Source organism: Melozone crissalis, unplaced genomic scaffold (assembly GCF_028551555.1).
Source record: "Melozone crissalis strain CALT ecotype California unplaced genomic scaffold, PUWL_Pcris_2 ptg000061l_1, whole genome shotgun sequence".
Taxonomy (NCBI): Eukaryota; Metazoa; Chordata; class Aves; order Passeriformes; family Passerellidae; genus Melozone; species Melozone crissalis.
The window spans coordinates 857,766-877,939 of record NW_026535839.1 but is presented as its reverse complement, the minus strand read 5'-3'; the positions used below and the strand labels follow the sequence as shown (position 1 = coordinate 877,939).

General features: G+C 49.0%; 1 protein-coding gene across 1 annotated transcript in view; it reads right to left on the bottom strand.

Moving 5' to 3' along the window:
• Nucleotides 1–20,174, bottom strand: part of NR3C1 (nuclear receptor subfamily 3 group C member 1) — a 62,598-nt gene that overhangs the window by 7,915 nt on the left and 34,509 nt on the right. Inside the window, exons 3-7 of the mRNA XM_054287713.1 lie at nucleotides 17,276–17,439; nucleotides 13,326–13,442; nucleotides 8,922–9,200; nucleotides 6,096–6,240; nucleotides 119–249 (exon numbers count right to left, since the gene is read on the bottom strand). Coding sequence (XP_054143688.1) covers nucleotides 119–249; nucleotides 6,096–6,240; nucleotides 8,922–9,200; nucleotides 13,326–13,442; nucleotides 17,276–17,439 — 836 coding nt within the window. The remainder of the gene's footprint in view (nucleotides 1–118; nucleotides 250–6,095; nucleotides 6,241–8,921; nucleotides 9,201–13,325; nucleotides 13,443–17,275; nucleotides 17,440–20,174) is intronic.

The following is a 20,174-nucleotide window of genomic DNA, read 5'->3' as shown; positions in this document are numbered from 1 at the left end:
TACCTAAAGATAAAACCAGCATGTAGCATACTGTACAAATCTATCTCACAATACCTACTGCAAACCCACCACATACTTGTGCAGAAGCAAAAAGCTTGGTATTGAGCTGTTCACCTACTTGTAGAGAGGAGAAGCAAGGTCTTCATGCAGAGATACTCCTCGTAGGAGACTTGCAGGCGGGACAGCTCTCGGGCCACCATGAGCATGTGTTTGCATTGTTCATACATACATGGGAGGTTCATCCTCTGCCTGAGGAATAAAAGCACAGCAGTTAGGGCAAGGGCAGGCTACCTGCACGCTCTGCTCTGGTTTTCCACGCTGCAGATGAGGAGCTGTACGTGAGCCAGGGCACAGCAAGGAGGCTCCATTCCCAGGGTGTCCCTGAGGTGGCTGCCCTGGTGGCACAGATCAGTGCTGGCCTGAGGGCAGGAGGAGCCCTGTGGCACCCCGAGTCCCAGGGCCCTCACAAAGGGAGCCTGTGTGCGCCAGGCACCCAGCAGCAAGCTCTGCTCTCAGCAGCCCCAGCACCAACAGGGCACAGAAATCAAATTCAGTCTGAGCTCCCCAAGCCTGGCAGTCCCAGAGTCTCTCATGTTCCCAGGGAAACACGACGGAGTGCCACTCTAGAGCTGGGATTTCTCTAATTCTTTCAATGCCTTTGAAATGTGCACCTAATTTAATGCATGTTTATGTATTTAGGAGTATCTTCCTGTAACTCCTCAGTTTTCAAAGTGACTTTATACTTGTGCCCATCTGTGTTCCTGAAGCAATGACCAGCACTGCAATTAAACTTCATTATCTCTGTACTGTAATAAACTTGTTTCTAACCATAAATGGAAAATCATGTTGACAAGCAAAGGCAAATCTTGGAATCAGAATAACAAACATTATGTTTTTGTATTTTTTTTTCCTATTTCAATGAAGCCTTGCATCAAGACAGGAACTGCTTTTATCTAATACCTCATCTGACACAACAATCTTGCTTATCTGTGCTCTTACCGCTGGTTACTGTGAATATTGCAGAATTAGTTTTGAGTGGGAAATGAAGAACAGACTAATTCTGAACAGTGTAAGACAGATTTATGATTTTCCATGAGCTTTCTTTTGAGAAAAAGAAAAGCAAAATAACTCCATGCAATGAGTATACAATCTCTCTGCAGTGATGCCAACACCTCATTTTTTGTTAATAACGTGTCACCTTTCCTTGGTATCACCTATACAGCATTATAATCTACACAGAGACAAAATGGGATCCCTGTGGGAGTTACGAGTAAGATTTGGTTATGAAACAACAATTCCTCCAAAGCTGATCACTCTTCCATTCTCTCTCCCTCAGACCTTCAGGAGGATTATACAATTTCCCTCACAATCTCCTCAGTGAGAACACGGTTTGCCCATTCTCAAGGTGCAAAAACCAGGGGGATCCTGATGGCTTTGGAAAGATAGAAACACAAACTACTGAAACTGCATTGAAGCAGACCAAGCACTAGGGTAAAACCCCAGCATTTCCAAATGCAGCTGCAGGACAATCCCTTCCCCACGGAGCTGGGCCACGCGTGGCACTGTCCCCCCCCTGCAGCTGCGGCTGTGGGCACTGAGGGCAGCCCGGACACCCCGGCCGCAGCTCGGGTTCCAGCCCCAGGAGCAGCAGAGCACACGAGCGATGCTGCAGGACACAGCAGTCAGGCCCTGCTGGGCTCTGGGACCTTTCTCAGGGCACGCGGCACAAAGCCACCACTGGGCCAGGTGGCAAACGCTGTCCTGGCCCCTCGGGGCTGTACCAAAGGGCATCTCACACACTTCACATTGAGTAATTTAAACCCATTCTCTGCCAGGGCTCAGCAGTTTTCCTCATGTAAAACTGCGTCCACTTCTGGGCAGAAGGTTAAAATAAACATTATGAAAGGGGTCAGCCTGTTGTTTGTTTCTGCCTGCTGGGAATGCAGGCCCATGCAGGAGGCTGAGGATGCAGAGGAAGGCACAGAGCTTTGGGCAGGGCCAAGGCTGCACAAGCTGCAGCTCCCAGAGCACGGGAACAGCCACGGCCCCTGTGCCCAGCCAGGCCCTGCCCCGTGCCCACTGACAGAGCACAAGGAGGTGATTCACCAGCCTGTGCCAGGTCCCAGCGCTGGCACAGCTCTGGGAACAGCTCCCAGCCAGCCCCATCCTGGCCAGGGCACATCAGATGATCTCAGCTGGCACGGGGAGCTGTCCTGGGGACACAGTTGGGACAAGGGCAGGGCCCAGGGCTCTGCCTGCTCAGATGCCAGCTGCCCTCCCTGCCCAGGGCACTCACCAGCCCCACAGGTCCCACACAGAGCACGGAACCCTTCACGGGGTACTCATGGAGCAGGCACAGAGCTGGGGAGGACAGCACACATCTGCCTTCCCTGGGCACCACCACTGAGCAGGCTGCTCCAGCTGAACCCCCCTTGTACCCTCAATGCCCACCCCTGTGCCCAGCCCAGACCTGGCAGAATGGGGAACGGGGATGGGCAGGGGGATGGACATGGAGATGGACACGGGGATGGACACAGGGGAACGGACACGGGGATGGACACAAGGGAATGGACACGGGGATGGACACGGGGATGGACACAAGGGGATGGACACAAGGGAATGGACACAGGGGAATGGACACGGGGATGGACACGGGGATGGACACAAGGGGATGGACACAAGGGGATGGACATGGGGATGGACACGGGGATGGACACAAGGGGATGGACATGGGGATGGACACGGGGATGTACAGAGGGATGGACACAGCAGTGGGCACAGGGAATGTACAGGGGATGGACACAGCAATGGCCACAGCAGTGGGCACAGGGACAGGCACAGCAATGGGCACAGCAATGGGCACAGCAATGGGCACAGGGACAGACACAGCAGTGGGCACAGCAGTGGGCACAGGGACGGGCACAGCAGTGGGCACAGCAATGGGCACAGGGACGGGCACAGCAGTGGGGACAGGGACGGGCACAGCAATGGGCACAGCAATGGGCACAGGGACAGACACAGCAGTGGGCACAGAAGTGGGCACAGGGACAGGCACAGCAATGGGCACAGCAGTGGGCACAGGGACAGGCACAGCAGTGGGCACAGCAGTGGGGACAGGGACAGGCACAGCAGTGGGCACAGCAGTGGGCACAGGGACGGGCACAGCAGTGGGCACAGCAGTGGGGACAGGGACGGGCACAGCAGTGGGCACAGCAGTGGGGACAGGGACGGGCACAGCAGTGGGCACAGCAGTGGGCACAGCAATGGGCACAGCAATGGGCACAGCAGTGGGGACAGGGATGGGCACAGCAATGGGCACAGCAGTGGGCACAGCAGTGGGGACAGGGACAGGCACAGCAGTGGGGACAGGGACGGGCACAGCAGTGGGCACAGCAATGGGCACAGGGACGGGCACAGCAATGGGCACGTGGGCGAGGGAAGCACAGCAGGGATTTTGCACTGCTCTGAGTTTCCCGGCTCAGCAGAGCTGCACAGCACCAAAGCCCAGCAAACAAGATGCTGCTGTTCTGAAAACCAGATGGCACCGGCTCCGCAGAAGGAGTTACAAAAGAATGCTGGGGAAAAATCTTTGGGGAAAAAGGGAACTGGCAAAGCACTGCTTACAAAAGTGAGCTCACTTGTTGTCCTGCTGCTCCCGGGCAGCAGCACAGCCACCCTGCGTGGCACACGAGAGCAGCAGCACAAACGCGTGACCTCGCTGCCCCAGCAAGGAGCTGCAGTGACGAGCACAGCACCACAGACAAATCCTGGGGCCCAGGACTTCCAGGAACTCGTGTCTCCAGCTGGACGGCAATTAAATGGCATCTGCTACTCGAAGAACACCGCTGTGCTCTGCCACTGTGCTCACTGTAATTTTGGGCACCCTGTGACATACCCAGAGGACGAAAGCGGAGACAGAAGCAGTGCCAGCTCCAGCAGGGCATGTTTTCAATCACAAACTGGGGAAACAGTTACACAATACTGCAAAATCACAGGTTTAAACCCTTTCCAAGTACTAAATAATGGCCTAAAGCCTAAGATTTATTCAGCTGCCAAACTTTTCAACAGCTTGAATCAAGTTTCATGTGTATGTGTATAAAAACACGTATAACATATATAAAATTGCCAGCTAGTATAGACATACCTCCATAAAAAATAAATAAATTATAGGAGTACAGACATAAAAGTGGAATATTCAATAAATATTAAATTTTTAGGAGAAGACTGAGCAAATGACTAATATGCCAGTTTAAAACATAAGAAGAGAATTTAATCCTCTTTCCTACCACAGACTCTGAGCTACTGGATGTTGCTGCTCCATGTAAGCAGCAGTAAATACACAGGAACACAGTGGACAGGGCTGGCACCAGGATAAATGCACGAAGGACTGATGCTGAGCAGATACATGAGGCTAAGGAAAGCCTAATTAATCCCATACAGAAATCAATCAGTAAGTGCAGTTATGTTCAACTGAACCATCAAGTCTTGGAGTTTCCCTTTGTCAAGCTGAAGACATTGAACTCCACTGAACAAGAGGGTAAGTCCTGAGAGCTCAGGAACAGAGGGAATGGTTTCTAAACCCCCTGTAAAAGCCCAAGGGAATGAGGCAGGAGCAGCTGCCCCTCTCTGCAGCCACGGCCGTGTCCCCAGCCCTCAGCCCTCCCCACAGGGACACAAACCCGACCCAAGGGATTCATTTCTGTCTGCCTGCCCACGAGTTCTCCCTTGGTGTCTGTCAGGTTCCACCCGAGGTGGCTCTGCTTTATTGAGGGATGGGACATAAAAAGTTACGACCAGAGAGTTTTATGGAGAACCTGTAGCTCACTGGAAGGAGCTGCAGCGCTCTCAGGCAGCTCAGCGTTTTATTGAAAACAAATGTCACTCTGATCTACGATTCACCAAACTGTAGCTGGAAGGAATCTGGGAATTGCTGTTTGCTGGAACAGAACTACCCTTTCGTTTCTGGGGGTTTTCAAGAGTTCCAACACCTAGCAGTGAAGCTCTGTGGTTTTGACCCACTGATAAAACAGCAGGAGACCTCTGGCTTACAGCAAATTAGATGTTATTGCACTTAGTGACAACATCAATTATTTCAATTCCACCATATAGAGACTATTCCACTCCAGGGACACATTCTTAGCACTTTAATAAACACAAGGACACAGATGGGCCCTCACCTGCCATCTCCTCCTCAGCTTTTTTTAAAAAAAATATTATTATGAGGCAATGATTACAGTTTATAAAAGCCTGGAAAAATATTTACAATAAAAAAAAAAAAGCAAGGGAATAAATAAAGATGAACTATAAATCGCTGATCCCACAGAAAATGTAACAATTATTATATTTTTTTAAAACACAGAAAATATTTGGGATTTTGAAGTGAAATACGACCAAAAATATTAATCTGTGCCAAAGCAGGCTAAAAGTACTGCCTCCATATCAAAACCAGAAAAGAGACAGACGAATAAGATCCAACCACCTCAACAGTCTCAAATTCCCTCTTCCCCTCTTCCACAGCACACAATTACTGCACAACACAAGCCTGGAAAAATACAAGGAAAACGATGTGTGGTGCAAGAAAATATATGTTCAAACATTCCACCAAATTCAACTCTGCTTGAAAGTGGACAACACAGTTCAACAAGAAAATATAAATCAGGCAGGTTGTTCCATCTTTAACCTTGTCTTTTCAGCCCTAATTCCATCAGACCAGACAGAAATGTTTCACTCTGGCAAACTCCGAGGGCCATATTGCCACTTTGATCCGCTAAACAGACAGAACATTATGCAATTTGCCAAACTTTTCTCTCCATCCCAGGCATATTTTTAGCTGTGACTGTGTTGGCTCTGATAAAATGAATGATTCTAGTGAATGGTGCAGGAACAGTCACAATATGGAACGTTAAAGCACAAACACCTCCCACAAAAACTTCTGGATATAAATACACTTAATATCTCAATTACCTTCCGTTTGACTTAGTGGGAAATGCAAAGCAAGCTGCTGGAGAACACCAGGGGGAAGGAAAGGGGCTGGGGGTGTCTGTGAGCCCTGAGCAGCCCCCACCCAGCCCAGGCACAGCCCAGCTCCCACTCACTCGTTAATGATCAGGTCTGGAGCAAAGCACAGCAGGTTGCCATTGGACTGCTTGTAGGATCTCCAGCCTAGAGCAAAAGCCATCAGGAACATCCAGGAGTACTGCAGAAGGGTCATTTGGTCATCCAGGTGCAAATTTCGGAAACCTGGGGAAACACAAACGGAGGAGGGATCAGGGTGTCAGCTGCAGAAAGGCAACAAAGGACAAAAAAGTTGCATGGCTTGGAAAAGGAGCAGGGTTGTGAGCAGCACAACTGCTGCTATCAGTTAACTCTGTTATCAGTGCACAGGTACTGCAGGGAGTAAGAGAGATGTAATATTAAAAAAATCACAGTAGATATGTGTGTGGTTATCTGGAGCTGATGGTCAGTCAGATACACCACAAAGGCAACAATTATAGTTCACATGCACTGTAATTCCCTGGGCTGCCTTCCAAAAATAACAGGGTTAGCTCCTTCTCACAAGAGCAGCCTGCTAGACAATAAATGATTTAATATCAAATGTTGTTCTTATTCAACAACAATTGTACACTGAACCTACAAAATAAGCACTGCACTAGTTACCAGCATGAACTGCTTCTAATCTCACATGTAGCATGAACAGAGCCAACTGAAGAGGGAGGAAATGAGTAAAACCTGGCAACTGGTTCCTCAAAGAGTCTGAAAATGCCACCAGCCTTGGATCTGCACCACCAGCTCATATCAGATCCAGCCTACACTTACCAAGAAACCATCGTGCCATACGGAGCCATTATTAGAGCCTGAATACAAGTTGATTTTATCTATTTTTATTAAGCATCTGACATCTAAAGAGCTCATAACATCTGAAGCTGCTTCCTGAAGCTGTGCCAACAGACAGAGCCAGTGGATGAACGTGTAACTGACTTGGCCCCTGGCTCTGGAGCCACCAGCAATGACCAGCTTCTGTCTCCACATTACAAAGAAAGGGATTCAAAGTGACTCCAGTCTTTCTGGGTCAAACCTTGAAATGTGTGCTCAAGCCCTCCCCAGGAAAAGGTTATTTTGAAATCCCAGCTAAAGGGTTTGGCAAGGAATGCTGGCGTGCTGTCAGCATGGCTGATGGGCTACAACGGGAGCAGGATATACAAATTAAACACTCATGAGGAACCACCTCAGCAAACAAAAGAAAAGAGATAAAAATGATAAGAATAGTTGCTATTAATGTAGCTATTAAAGAGAAGATTGGCATTTTCATTGAGAGCATAAGCCCTAACCTGAAGGGCTTGGCTAATTACAAACATCTCTGCTCAGCAGAGATGATGAACAGAGAAGTGTTTTATAAAATGGAATCTAAATCTGGACCTGGGAATACCAGATGGTCTCCCAAAAACCTGTCCCAGAAGGAAGTGTGTGCATGTGAGCCTCTCCTGGAGCAGACTGAGCTAATTCAGCACAAGTGCCCTGTGCAAACAGCCCTGACACAGAATGCCAGAATCACTGAGGGTGGAAAAGTCCCCCAGGATCACTGAGCCCAACCTGCCCCACCTTGTCCACCAGACCCCACACAACTCTCCACTCACATTTCTGCTGGACACAGATGTATTTGAGTTTTCCAGCCTTCCTTTCCCACTGTTAATTTATTTCCCCCTGCTCAAAGAGACACAGTTATGACTCATAAATCTCATTATCAGGCTTTTTTCTTTTTTTTTGGCAGACCTGTTCTGTGATGTTATTTTTGGGCAACCTATGCGTCATGGAGGTGTTTTTGCCAGGGATTTTGAGAACAGGTAGTGAAGAGCACTGGCAGGGGTGAGAGGGAGATAAACACTGGGCTTTGTTCTGTAGGAACAAACACCTTCAGCTCCCCTTGGCCCTGGCCTCTCCAAGACACATGCCACGTGTCATATCCAAGGCTGAGATCTGACATCACTTCTTCTGTGTGTCACTGCATCTTTAGGTGGGAGCTAGAACAGCAGCAAACCTCCCTCTTTGCCCAGGTAGGACTCAGTTTGAGCACAGCTGGAGAGAAAATAACACCTTGACTTCCACCCTGGAGCTGGACAGTGAGGGGGAGTCAGGAAAGACCCAGCCATGAACGCAGACCCAGTGAGCCAGCACAGTGATGTTGGGCTGCAGAAGTCAAGAGAACATCATAGCTAAAAGTATTCAAGAAATAATTTAGTGCCCAGAGCAGCTGTGGCTGCCCCTGGATCCCTGGCAGTGCCCAAGGCCAGGCTGGACAGGCCTGGAGCAGCCTGGGACAGGGGAAGGTGTCCCTGCCATGGCACTGGGTGGGCTTTAAGGTCCCTCCCAACCCAAAGCATTCTGGCATTCTGTTAATCTGAGGTGGAGACAGAGCTAATACAAATAGTTCTCTGTAATACTTTTACAACAAATACCCACTTAAATAAGAATTTCAATATTCAGTGTGTTCAAATAAATTAACCTAATTTGTGGCAAATAAATGTTTGCATCTGCAAGTTTTTCCGCTTTTCTGCTCCGGAAGCACCTGAGCCGTGAAGAAGCCCCGATACTACCAACAGCTCATGTGCACATCTTTGAGGGCAGAAATGCAGATTTAGGCTGAGCAGGAAGCCAGGAAGGCAGGTTCAGGTTTGAGCAGGAAGCCAGGAAGGCAGGTTTAGGCTGAGCAGGCAGCCAGGAAGGCAGGTTTAGGCTGAGCAGGAAGCCAGGAAGGCAGGTTTAGGCTGAGCAGGCAGCCAGGAAGGCAGGTTTAGGCTGAGCAGGCAGCCAGGAAGGCAGGTTTAGGCTGAGCAGGAAGCCAGGAAGGCAGGTTTAGGTTGAGCAGGAAGCCAGGAAGGCAGGTTTAGGCTGAGCAGGCAGCACTCCCTGTGCCCGTGCCTCACCTGGGATCGCCTTCGCCCACTTGACCGCAGCGACCACCTGGCGGCCGCCCAGCATGTTGAGCGTGGAGAGGATCCTCCAGCTGGAGTCGGGCAGGGAGCTGTCGTAGCCCGAGTAGAGCACCTCGGGCTCGATGACCTCGAGCAGGGACACCAGGGTGGGCGTCAGCTGCGGCAGCGAGGCGGGCACGATGCTCTTGCTGCCGGCCGCCTCCGCGGCCTCGCGCGCGCCCGCCGCGCCGCCCTGCTGCAGCCCCTTGATCTTCTTCTTGGTCTTGCGGGCTGCAAAGGGAGGGGAGGCACGGGTGAGGGCTGGAAATGGCCACGCAGAGATAAACACGGCAGAGGAGACGCTGCTCTCCTCCCAGCACAGCTGGCAGCAGGGCAGCGGAACCCGCACGGCATCGCTTTGCAAGGTCAGGAATTTCACGCTCATTCCAAGCAAACTCCCAGGGAAAATAATACCTTACATTTTAATAAAAGTCACATTTATGTCAATGCTTCAAAATGTCCAGTTATGTCTGCAGGTACCTTACGAGGCTGACCCTAAAATACAAGGCTGACCCTAAAATACAAGGCTCAGTGCCACCACTGGAAATATCTGCAGGACTGCACACTTTAAAAGTTCCTTTAAATAGCAAACATAGAAACTAGGCAAAAGAAAGGAAAAAAAATATTTAATGGGTAAGAAGTTACTGGATCTTTTGAGCCAGGGAAAATGTTTTTTTTCTAAAATGCTGGGCAGGAGGAGCTTTTTCTCTTGCCAGCTCTCTTGCATATAAATCACTGCTGCGTAATTAAACCATAAAACTCATTCGCCAAATAAATAAAACATCACACAGAGATGTTAACTGTAAACTACAAAAAGTCGGAGCAACAATTTTATTAGCATCTTGTCCCTAATGGAGTCTCCTGCTTGGCTCTGGCTCTCCTGGATGCAGGCGGCCACACGGAAGGTGCTCGCTGTTTAACAGAGCCCAAACCAGCCCAGCTCCTGCCCTGGGTGCCTCAGCTCATCAAGTGATTTCTGCCCTGCAACTCCTGAGATAGATCTGTAGCCCACAAAAGCATGAGGTAACGTGGCTGTGCATTCCAAGTGCCTCCTGAGCTGTTCAGAATCCCCAAAAGGCACCAAGGCGGCCCCAGATCCCCCTCCTGGACCTGCTCCCACCTCTGGCTGCAGCAGAGCCTCCAGAAACCAACTGCCAACGACAAGGAATCCTCCACAGACCTTGCACAAACTGCATTTTCCCAAAGTTTTGTAGACTGGCCACATGTGCCAAGCCTGCCATGAGGGAATAGCAAGAGTTGTTTCCTTGGAGCAAAGAGCTTCTTGTTATTCTCGTCTCAATTTTGAAATGGCTGCTTCAAAATCCTTTCATATTCTGGCTTTTTTTTGCCCCTTTATCCATGTTCTGAAGAGCAAATGAATTGCTTTGACTTAAATTTAGAAGCACATGCCTTCAGCTTCCTGCAGACACCTGGATGGAGTATTTCCAGCCCAGAAAGCCTGATAAAATTATAATCAAAATAAACAGATCTGATAAGACAAACTATTATGCAAGAATTTTTATCAGGCTGTTACCAGTCCTGACTTAGATATATAGCTGTACCTCACAAAAAAAAAAAAAAAAAAAAAGAAGGTTGAGATAATGTATTTCTTTGCAATTAATTTTCAATAATAAAAAGACCACTAATTTCAAGCCAGCTCCTTAGGGCACCTTACAGGAGATAACCCCCATGGATAAACTCAGCATGGAGAGAAAAGCATCCAAGATTTTCTGTTCAAAACAAACAAAACCCCCCAAGCCCCAGGCTCCTGCAGTCTGGCATCCACCAGGCTGCAGAGGCTTCCTCCTCCCTGCCTGGGGCAGATGGCCCCAGCACCTGAGCCAGGTGGGCGAGGGACCTGCCACCACCCCAGGGCCACCAGGCACTGCCCTCCTCCACTGGCAGCCAGAACCAGCCTGCTGCAGGGCAAAGAACTGGAAAAATATAAAAATTCCTCAAAAAACTGAAATAAATTCCAAGCGAAGACTGCAGAAAAAACTAATTAATTGCCAAGTTTAACTGTAAAATGCAGCATGAAAAGCCAAAAAAATTATGAGACCGTTTTTTTACAGGCATAAAACTTAACAATAAATCTTTTCTTCCAGCACATCACAAAGGGAGAGGGTGCCAAGGAACACCAATTAACGGTGGGAGCGGAAATGAGAACTCAAGGAAATAAAGGCTGGAGTACAAAATATCATCTTTGTGCTCTGTAAATCTCTGGTACCTGCAGCCTGACAGTTTGATGTTTTTCCAGTCCCCTACGCCCCAAAAAACATGCAATAGAAAAAAGAAAGTTCCAGAAAAGGATGATATGCAGGGCCAAAAGGATGACTGATGGACCTGAGGTCTTTTCCAACCTTAATGATTTTATTATAAAAAACACTAATAGAAAATTATCAAGTGACTAGAAAGAGCCTCTTTTAATGGGTCAATTAAAATACTGCATGATAGAATTAAATAATTCATTAAAAAATAAATTCATTTTCTCCCCTATACCTAACAGTGAGATACACTGCAGGCACCAGAAACTGAGAGGAACCCAAAACAGGGCAGGCTCCTGGGAGAAGTCCAGCAGGAAGCCAGGAGAGTGCAAGGGGCCCGAGGATGGATGGGCTGGACACTGGGGTCTCTTCTGACATTCACTGGTTTGCTACAACCACTGTTCGTGCACTGGGGATGCAGCTGGAGACGTTTCAAAAAGAAATTACTGTCTAAAAAACATGCAAATTTAATTCTCTTTTGAACAACAGTCATTCCTAAACTGTGACCCTAAAATAGACAAGATAAACTGGATTTTAGTCTCTTCTGCACTTCATGCTGCCTCCCAGTTTGCTTTTCTGCATGACCACTTCTCCATCTGTTCCGATCTGTCCCAAAAATCCTTGTTTTCAGGGTTTTTTTCACCCTTTCACACTACTCTGGGTTCTTCCATTTTGTGCTCCCGGGTTTCTAGATTCCTTTTCCCTCTCAGCCATAAAAGTTTTCCTCTCCCCAGCCAGGAGAAGTGGTGCTGTGTCCTCCTGAGGGAGGCAACGATGTGCCACCACAGGCACCAGTCTGTGCTTCATTGACCTCTTTAACTTATCACTTACACCTCACCAAGGATGTTAGCACTGACTGAAATGAAATTCTGTTCATCCTTGGAGCTGACAAATACAGCTTTGACATTTTTATTTTATCTGACAAGTCTGATCACACACGTACCACCAGGATAACTGCACCAGTAAGTGCTGCGTTAATCTCTGCTGCTCAGGGAAAAATAGCAAATATAAAATGAAGCTGACACTAATAAAAGTGCTTTATGCCATTTTACAAGTGCTGCTAAATCTCTGGTTGATGTGGCCTTCAGATTCTCAGCAGTCATTCAGGACTCAGCAGAGAACAATGATGTGGTGGTATGTTAGAATGTTTAACCAACACTTTCCAGAGAGATTTTGTCGGATATTTAAGAAGCATCCACAGCATGAACAGAAGTATTTCAATTTTCCTCAGCTGGAAGATGTAATCCCCGCTCCCATCCCTGTCCATGGCCTCAGAGCCAGGTCACTCAGCCAGCACACCCTCCCACAGGTGTCGCCCCTCCCTCCAGGTGCTCTCCCGGAGTTCTGCTGTCCCACATTCCATGAAAAAGCCACGAGAAGTACGTGCTGAGAGGGATGGAGAACAACCCCTGTTTGTGTGCGTGCCTTGTTTGTGCTGGACACACAGGGCCAGCAAGTGAGCACAGACAGGAGAAGGTTCAGGTGCAGCACAAGCCCTGCTGTGTCTCCGTACAATGCCCAGAGAACGCTGCACGGACTGAAACTGCCCCCAGCAGTTGCCCACCAGTTTCCCCAGAGTTTCCCCACCATTTCCCCAGCAGTTTCCCCACCATTTCCCCAGCAGTTCCCCAGCAGTTCCCCAGAGTTTCCCCAGCAGCAGCCCAGCAGTTTCCCCAGAGTTTCCCCAGAGTTTCCCCAGCAGTTTCCCCAGCAGTTCCCCAGCAGTTTCCCCAGAGTTTCCCCAGCAGTTTCCCCACCATTTCCCCAGCAGTTTCCCCACCATTTCCCCAGCAGTTCCCCAGCAGTTTCCCCAGAGTTTCCCCAGCAGTTTCCCCACCATTTCCCCAGCAGTTTCCCCACCATTTCCCCAGCAGTTCCCCAGCAGTTTCCCCAGAGTTTCCCCAGCAGTTCCCCCACCATTTCCCCAGCAGTTCCCCAGCAGTTTCCCCAGAGTTTCCCCAGCAGTTTCCCCACCATTTCCCCAGCAGTTCCCCCACCATTTCCCCAGCAGTTCCCCAGCAGTTTCCCCAGAGTTTCCCCAGCAGTTCCCCCACCATTTCCCCAGCAGCAGCCCAGCAGGCAGGGCTGTTACCTTCCAGGTTCATGCCCGCCTGCAGACACTTGCGGTAGCGGCACGCGGGGCAGTTCTTCCTGCGGATCTTGTCGATGATGCAGTCGTTCCTGCCGGCACACAGGTAGTTGTGCTGCCCTGGCACGAACACAGACAGACAAACATCAGCTCCCCACGCACAGACCCTGCCCCAGTGACAGGAAGGAGCACAGCAAACCTTCCCTTGCTGCACTGCCTGCCTCGCAAAAACATCGGTACCCACTGATTTCACATATCCAAAGCATTCCTCATGTTTAGATCTCAAAGTCAATACATTTAGGTAAAAACATTATTTTCTATTTGTTAACACCAGGGAACTTCTATTTTTAAAACTATTTCCCCTTGCATTTACCAAAGCCGCCTTCTCCAGCAGGTTTCCCATTTCTCTAAATAGTTTGACAAGAGACATAAATAATGTGCACAAACACAGTCTGAGAAAACACTTGTAAACGTTTCTACAGAGCACAGACACAGCTTCATCAGCTGGACAGTCGTGAAACCTTCCTGGAACTTACAGCCTGACCTGGACAAACCAAACTCTCTGACATTTTTATGGATTCATAGATTCAGAGCAAAACTGGCCCTGGAAACAAAACAAGCTGAAGTACATAAATTAAAATAACTGTATTACTTAGCTGCTTAGAGCAGGGCAACAGAAGTACCTATTCTTAATTATATGAGTTATGTGAGTGCATGAATGTCTGAATGTAACTTATTTAGGGAAAGGTATTACCAAAGAATAGATCCTTCTCCCAGACAGGGGTCAAGGAGCATGTTTTTCCAGAGGGCAGAAAGCTGCAGCCTGGGCTTTTACTCTGTATTGCAAAGTACTGACAGTACAACATTGTGAGAAACAAACAGATTTTCCAAACACTGAATTATTAACAACAGAGTCCAAGAGCTTTCTCACAGGAAAACAGCTTGGAGAAGGAATTTCTTACAAGTCAGCTGTGAAAATTATGGGCATGCAGAGTTCATTCCTATGGCTTTGGCCAAACTTCTCCTGTGAAGCGTCTCAAGCTGATATTCCAAGGAATGTTTTTCTGAATGACTGCCCCACCTCTTCCACTCAGGGAAGAGAAGCCTTCCTGACCCTTGTGCCAGCTTTGTGTTTGATTAATGCAGACAACAGATCCTCCACTCACCATGCTGTTGCCATTAGCGTCCTAACACACAGAAACACACACGGAACATGAACTGATGCCCATGTGCCAGCACTGCAGAGCAGCAGAGACAACAACAGCTCCCTGTCCCTCCTGTCTGATGAGATCACAGTTCCACACATCAACACAGGCGCTCAGGTGAGGCGGGTCCTGAGCTGCTCCATTCTATTCCCACAAATGCTTGGTTTCTTGTATTTACTGCTCACCTGTTCTTGCCTCTCCTAGGACCGAGCTACACTATTTCTTTGTATTACACTACACCAAAGCCTCTTGTCCCATGACCATTTTGGGGGAGAATGAAGGGATGTTGGTGCTCCACGTCCTCCTCCTGCCCAGGGCTGTGGAATGTGCTCCAGTTCTCCCTGCTGCTCAAACCCAGGCACTCCACAAATACTCTGCTAAAAACCAGGAATGAGCCAAGGCAGGAGTTTCCAGGGGGATCTGGGGCACACAGGGGCATTTTTCAGAGGCTGGCCAATCCCGTCCCCATCCCCATCCCCATCCCCAGTCCCATCCCCAATCCCAATCCCAATCCCATCCCCATTCCCATCCCACCCACTGCCCCGCTGGCACCAAGGCTCTGACGCACTGTGGCACCAACAGCTCTGTGCCCATTTGAGCACAGCAGCTCAAAAAAGGTTGGGAATTGCAGACAAAGGACTCTGGAAGATGGAGTGGAAAGTGCTGACGAAGAGGCTGATCTGGAGCAGAGCAGGAGGGAGGTGTGAGGAGCTGGGAGGATCCAGGCTGGCACATTGGGTGAAGGGCTGGGAGCTGAGCAGGGCTGGGGCTGGACAAACTCAGCCACAAGGGCTCTGGGCTCTGAAACACCACGAAATCAGAACAGAAAAAGCTGTCTCTTGCCAGCCTGGGCTCCTGCAGAAGTACCTGTCTGCCTGAAGAACTGCACATAAATCGACAGCTGCTGTCCCACCTTCACTCTTCCTCTTCTCCTCTGGTTCTACTCTTTGCTGAAAAAATGCACTTTATACTGACTTCTAGACACTGACACTTCCAGTCTCTGTGACTATTTCTGTCCCAGTACACAGGCCTGGAGGCAAAGGAGGAAAAAAGGGCTTTGGCTGAAGGCCGGATAATGAGTGTGCAGAGTCAGCTTGATCTGAGCACTAACAGGTGCCTGGCAGCCACTAATAAAAAGGATATTGCAGAAACAAATTCTTTCTACATGTGTTCCTAATAAGGAAAATGCCTATAAAAGACAAAAGCGAATTATTTGCTCCTTAAAGTGAGGACTAGGACTAACGGATCCTGGAACAGTCCTGCACACCCATGTCATGGAATGGAAGGGTTTAGGGTGCTCAGCCCTTGGTGCTGTGGCCCAGCTGACACGGTGGTGATCCATCAAAGGCTCCACTTGATCAACCTGGAGGTCTTTTGCAACCTTAATGGTCCTGGGATTCTGTGAGAAGTGGGATCATTTGTGGCACAGTCAGAATGAAGGCAGAGGTGAGCCTCGAGGAACTATTGCCACAAGCCTGTTTACATTTTTAATACCAAGACAGCTGGTTTATTGTGTGTCAAACCCAAAAGGAATCACTAGGGTGATTCTCTCCTGTATCAATACTTTTGTAATTTATTTCAGCTTGAGAACAGGCAAACCCATGGCTATGGCACGTGTCCAGCTGCCTTACAAACTCTTCTGAGGGATCTCTGGTGACCATGTTTTAATCAAAGGTACAGATGATTATTTGCTTTGCACCTGAGCTCATAATGCCTTGTTATACCTCAGCTGCCACAGAGCCAACAGCCCTTTGTGGCCAGCAGAAACCACGACATGAACTTGACTTTGCTGATCCCTCCGAGGGGCTCTGCCCTTCCACGGAGCTCCCATGGCACCGGTGAGCCAGACCTGGGGAAAGTGCTGCTGCTGAGGGCTGAATGGTGGCTTGTCTTTGTCAAAGAGCCTTCCCTCTCCTCCAGTGACCCCAGCTGCACAAATGTCAGCAGAAAGAGCCTGGTTCAGAGCGGGCTGCACGAGGCAGGCACAGGACAGGAAACCCTGAGGGCCAGAACTAGGAATGATGTTCTCAGACCTGAGGAATCACCATTTTCCCAGAAACACTGGGAATATGCTCCAGTTTTTCTGCACGTGATACTGAAGCACAGTCAGATCTTGAGGTACAACCTGGTCCCTCACAAAACGGCTATTGATGCACCCAAAATCCACACAGCCCTCATTCACATCAGTTTTCCATCATCTCTGTTTTCCAGAATGGTTTTCTCTAATCACAACTGGACAGAAATCTCAGTGATCCAATCCCACACATGCCCCTGGTACCCTGTGTCCCTGCAAGTAACACCCAGGGACATGGATGCAATTCAACCAACGTTGTTTACAGGAAAACTACAACAACCTCACACACAACAGATTTACCAAGCTCCATGTAAGTTTTCTACACAAACCAACTAACCATAAAATTGAAAAATCACAAACTTTACAAATCCATTGCACACAGACAAATATCTGTATAAAACCAGGACAAATAAACAAAAACAACAGTGAAAGAACATGAAAGAGACAAAAGCCAAAACAACAATAAATTCTTTTACACTGAGTGAATGGGAGCATTTTACCAATGTGAATGGAATCCATGCTTTGGATAATGCACCATTATCAATGTGATTTACCATGACAAGATCAGTGATCTAATGGGTGGGCTGTTCAGCAGGACTCTGGCAAAGCCATGGACGCTGGGTTTGAAAATGGATGGTGTGCGTGGGGATCTCGTATTTATTGGGAGGTCCTACCTTCCACTGCCCTTTTGAAGAAGACTTTGCAGCTGCCACACGTCAGGACACCGTAGTGGCACCCCGAGGCCTCGTCGGAGCACACCAGGCAGAGCTTGGGAGGTGGTCCCGTGGTTGCTGAGGTTGTGGATGGAGAGGAGCTTACATCTGACCTCATTCCAGGGCTGAAACAAAGCAGAGAAACACCTTTAATTGGGATGGAGGCGAGCACAGCTGCCAGGAGCAGCTTGGTGGAGCAGCTCTGCACACGGAGAGCACCAGAAACAGTTAAACAAGGACTTCTGTAAAACCCCAGAAAAGCTGTATGGATTTTTCACGGCCTATTTGGCTGCATCAAGATTCCTTCCCTTACACGTTTCTGAAGCCAAGTTTCTTGCACAATTATCCCAGCCTTTAAAATTGACTCTTTAAACACGCTCTTACTCCATATTGTTTCCATTACTGCCACATTCCCTGCAGTCTGCACAAGGGCTCCCTCCCAGCAGCACCACCGGCTGCTCCGCTGGGATGCTGTTATGCAAGGAGCTGTGCAAACTGGGCCATATAGCAACAAATATTCACAGTAACAAGTGATGGTTTCACCCCAGCAGTTCGGGAGTAGAGCGAGAAATATCCCTCATTTCAGGATCTGTATGTAAACACCCAGCCCTGCTACAAATGAAGGATTGGTTTGTTAAGGAAAAAACCCAAATCCCTCTTAGAACAACAAACAATCCATCCTAATCACCTTGGAGCTGCTCCTAATCCTCACGGCTGACCCAGCAGTGCTGGGCCAGGGCTCAGGGGCTGCTCTCATGGTGGCTTATGTTCTCTGCTCTGAAGGGAGCTGCACGGCACTCCTACAGACCAACGCTGATCCTACAGACCATCCAGGCACTGCCCCACAGCCCTGGAAAGGCCCAGCTGTTGAGTTCATCCACTCCACACGAGGAAGAACGTCCTTGCATGGAGGTGGCAGGCGCTGGAACACCAGGAGCTCAGGGAGCGTCCCTCTCTGACACATCCCAAACCCACCTGGGCACGCTCCCGTGTCCCCTGCTCCGGGTGACCCTGCCTGGGCAGGAGGTTGGACTGGATGATCTCCAATCCCAGCCATTCTGTGATTCCCAACTAAGTCTGAAACGCCTAAAACACGATTTCTATACTGCCTGCTTCACTTGAAACTGATTTTCACAGAAAATCCTGTTCACCAGGGTTCCAGCCACTCTCCAGATGAAGCTAGAAAAATGACACTTTTATTTAAGGTTTTGGTGCCTCGCCTTGGAAACTCTCCAGACCATCCACGTTCCCTGATGTGGGTTTAGCATTTGTATGTGGGATGGTTTTTGCATGGAAAATTCCTTTTCCCCTCCTCAAGGAAGTCTGACTAGATTTGGTCACACATTTAAAAAAAACCACAGCTCCAGCACGCTCACGCAAACCCTAAAATTCCATCCCAAATGAAGACATTCCAACACCTGGGAGCTCTGCTTTTGCACAGGTCCGTATGTCCCATCCCCAGAAATGGCCCATACAGTGGTCCAAAGGACATTGCCATTGTGCTTGTCCTTTCCTACAGGGATGGATTGAGGCAATCAAAAGACAAGGAGCAGGATCCTCCCACTCAAACACAGAGGGATCAAAGTCAAACCACAATAAATGTGTCAATGAAGTTCTCACTTTGACAAAAATGGAACCAGAAGGCAGAGAGAAGTGAAAATTACTTGTGTTAGGGGGAAAAAATGAGACAGCACAGGCAGGCAAAGACCTAAGGGTGTGCAGAGCCCCTAAAAGCAGAGTCTGAGCTGGGGAGAAGCTGAGCTGTGCCTCAGAGCAGAGAGGCTGAGCAGAAGAGAAAACACCAGACAGGAGCACAGCAACAGCTTCAAGGTGCTGCAAGAGCAGTGGGAAGAGGAGAGCAGAGCAAGAGCAGAGCAAGGCTGGTGCAGAGCCCTCAGCAGCAAAGGCTGGCAGCGGGAATGGAGGAGAATGAGTCAAACCCGAGGAAAAAGGGAAGAAAAAGGCCCCTCTTTTCCCAAAGGGAAGAATGCTTCTCTCCAGAACTTGGAAAAGAACTCAAATCTGTCACATCGCTGCTCTGCGCTCAGAAGCATCTCTGGAATGCTCAACACTTCTCCTCCGTGGCTCTGCCACGAGGCTGCCAGCCCCCACACCGTGTCTGTCAGCTGGAGAGGGCTCACCGAGGGCCTGCATCCCTGCCCATCACCCACGGCACGGCTTTCCTGGCTCTTCCCGTTAATGAATCTTCTTTTAAAGAGCTCTGATGAACCCCTCTGGCTGCACAATGCACCCCGCCGCACTGCAGCCACGGCAGCATGAAACCCAAGCCAGTCCCACCAGCTCCACGCACCAGGTCTGAGCACAGAGCTGCAGCTCGTGGGGCTGCAGGAGCTCACACCCCCTGGAACGGCAGCTGAGGATCCACCTCTGCTCCTGCTCTGCTGCTCCAGGGGACCCCAGCAGGAGCCCGGACACAAGGGGAGAACCTCAGGCTTGAGAGCCACCCTTGGTTCTCTGCCCTCTCACAGCTTTCCTGTCTGACCATCAGACAAGCAATTCTGACCTCAAAGCTTTGCTTCCTTTCATGTGATGCACATATTACTTTCTTCTTTCATTTTTTTTTCTTCTCTCCCCAGCTTACTGATACGTTTCGAAAAAGAAATTTGTTTCTCTACTTTTAGACTTTCATATGCAAAAAAACCCAAATAAAAACCCCAACCTTACCTCAAAACCAAGCAATACCACTTCTACAAGCAGCAGTCACTGCCTTATTTTCTCTAAAAGTTTAGGCCAAATAGCTCCTTTTCTAACAATAAATATCTCAGATGAAACACTGAAGTACAGGCTAGGAGCTATGAGTTTAAATAAGGAATATAGTACTTGAGAACTTCGCTTCATT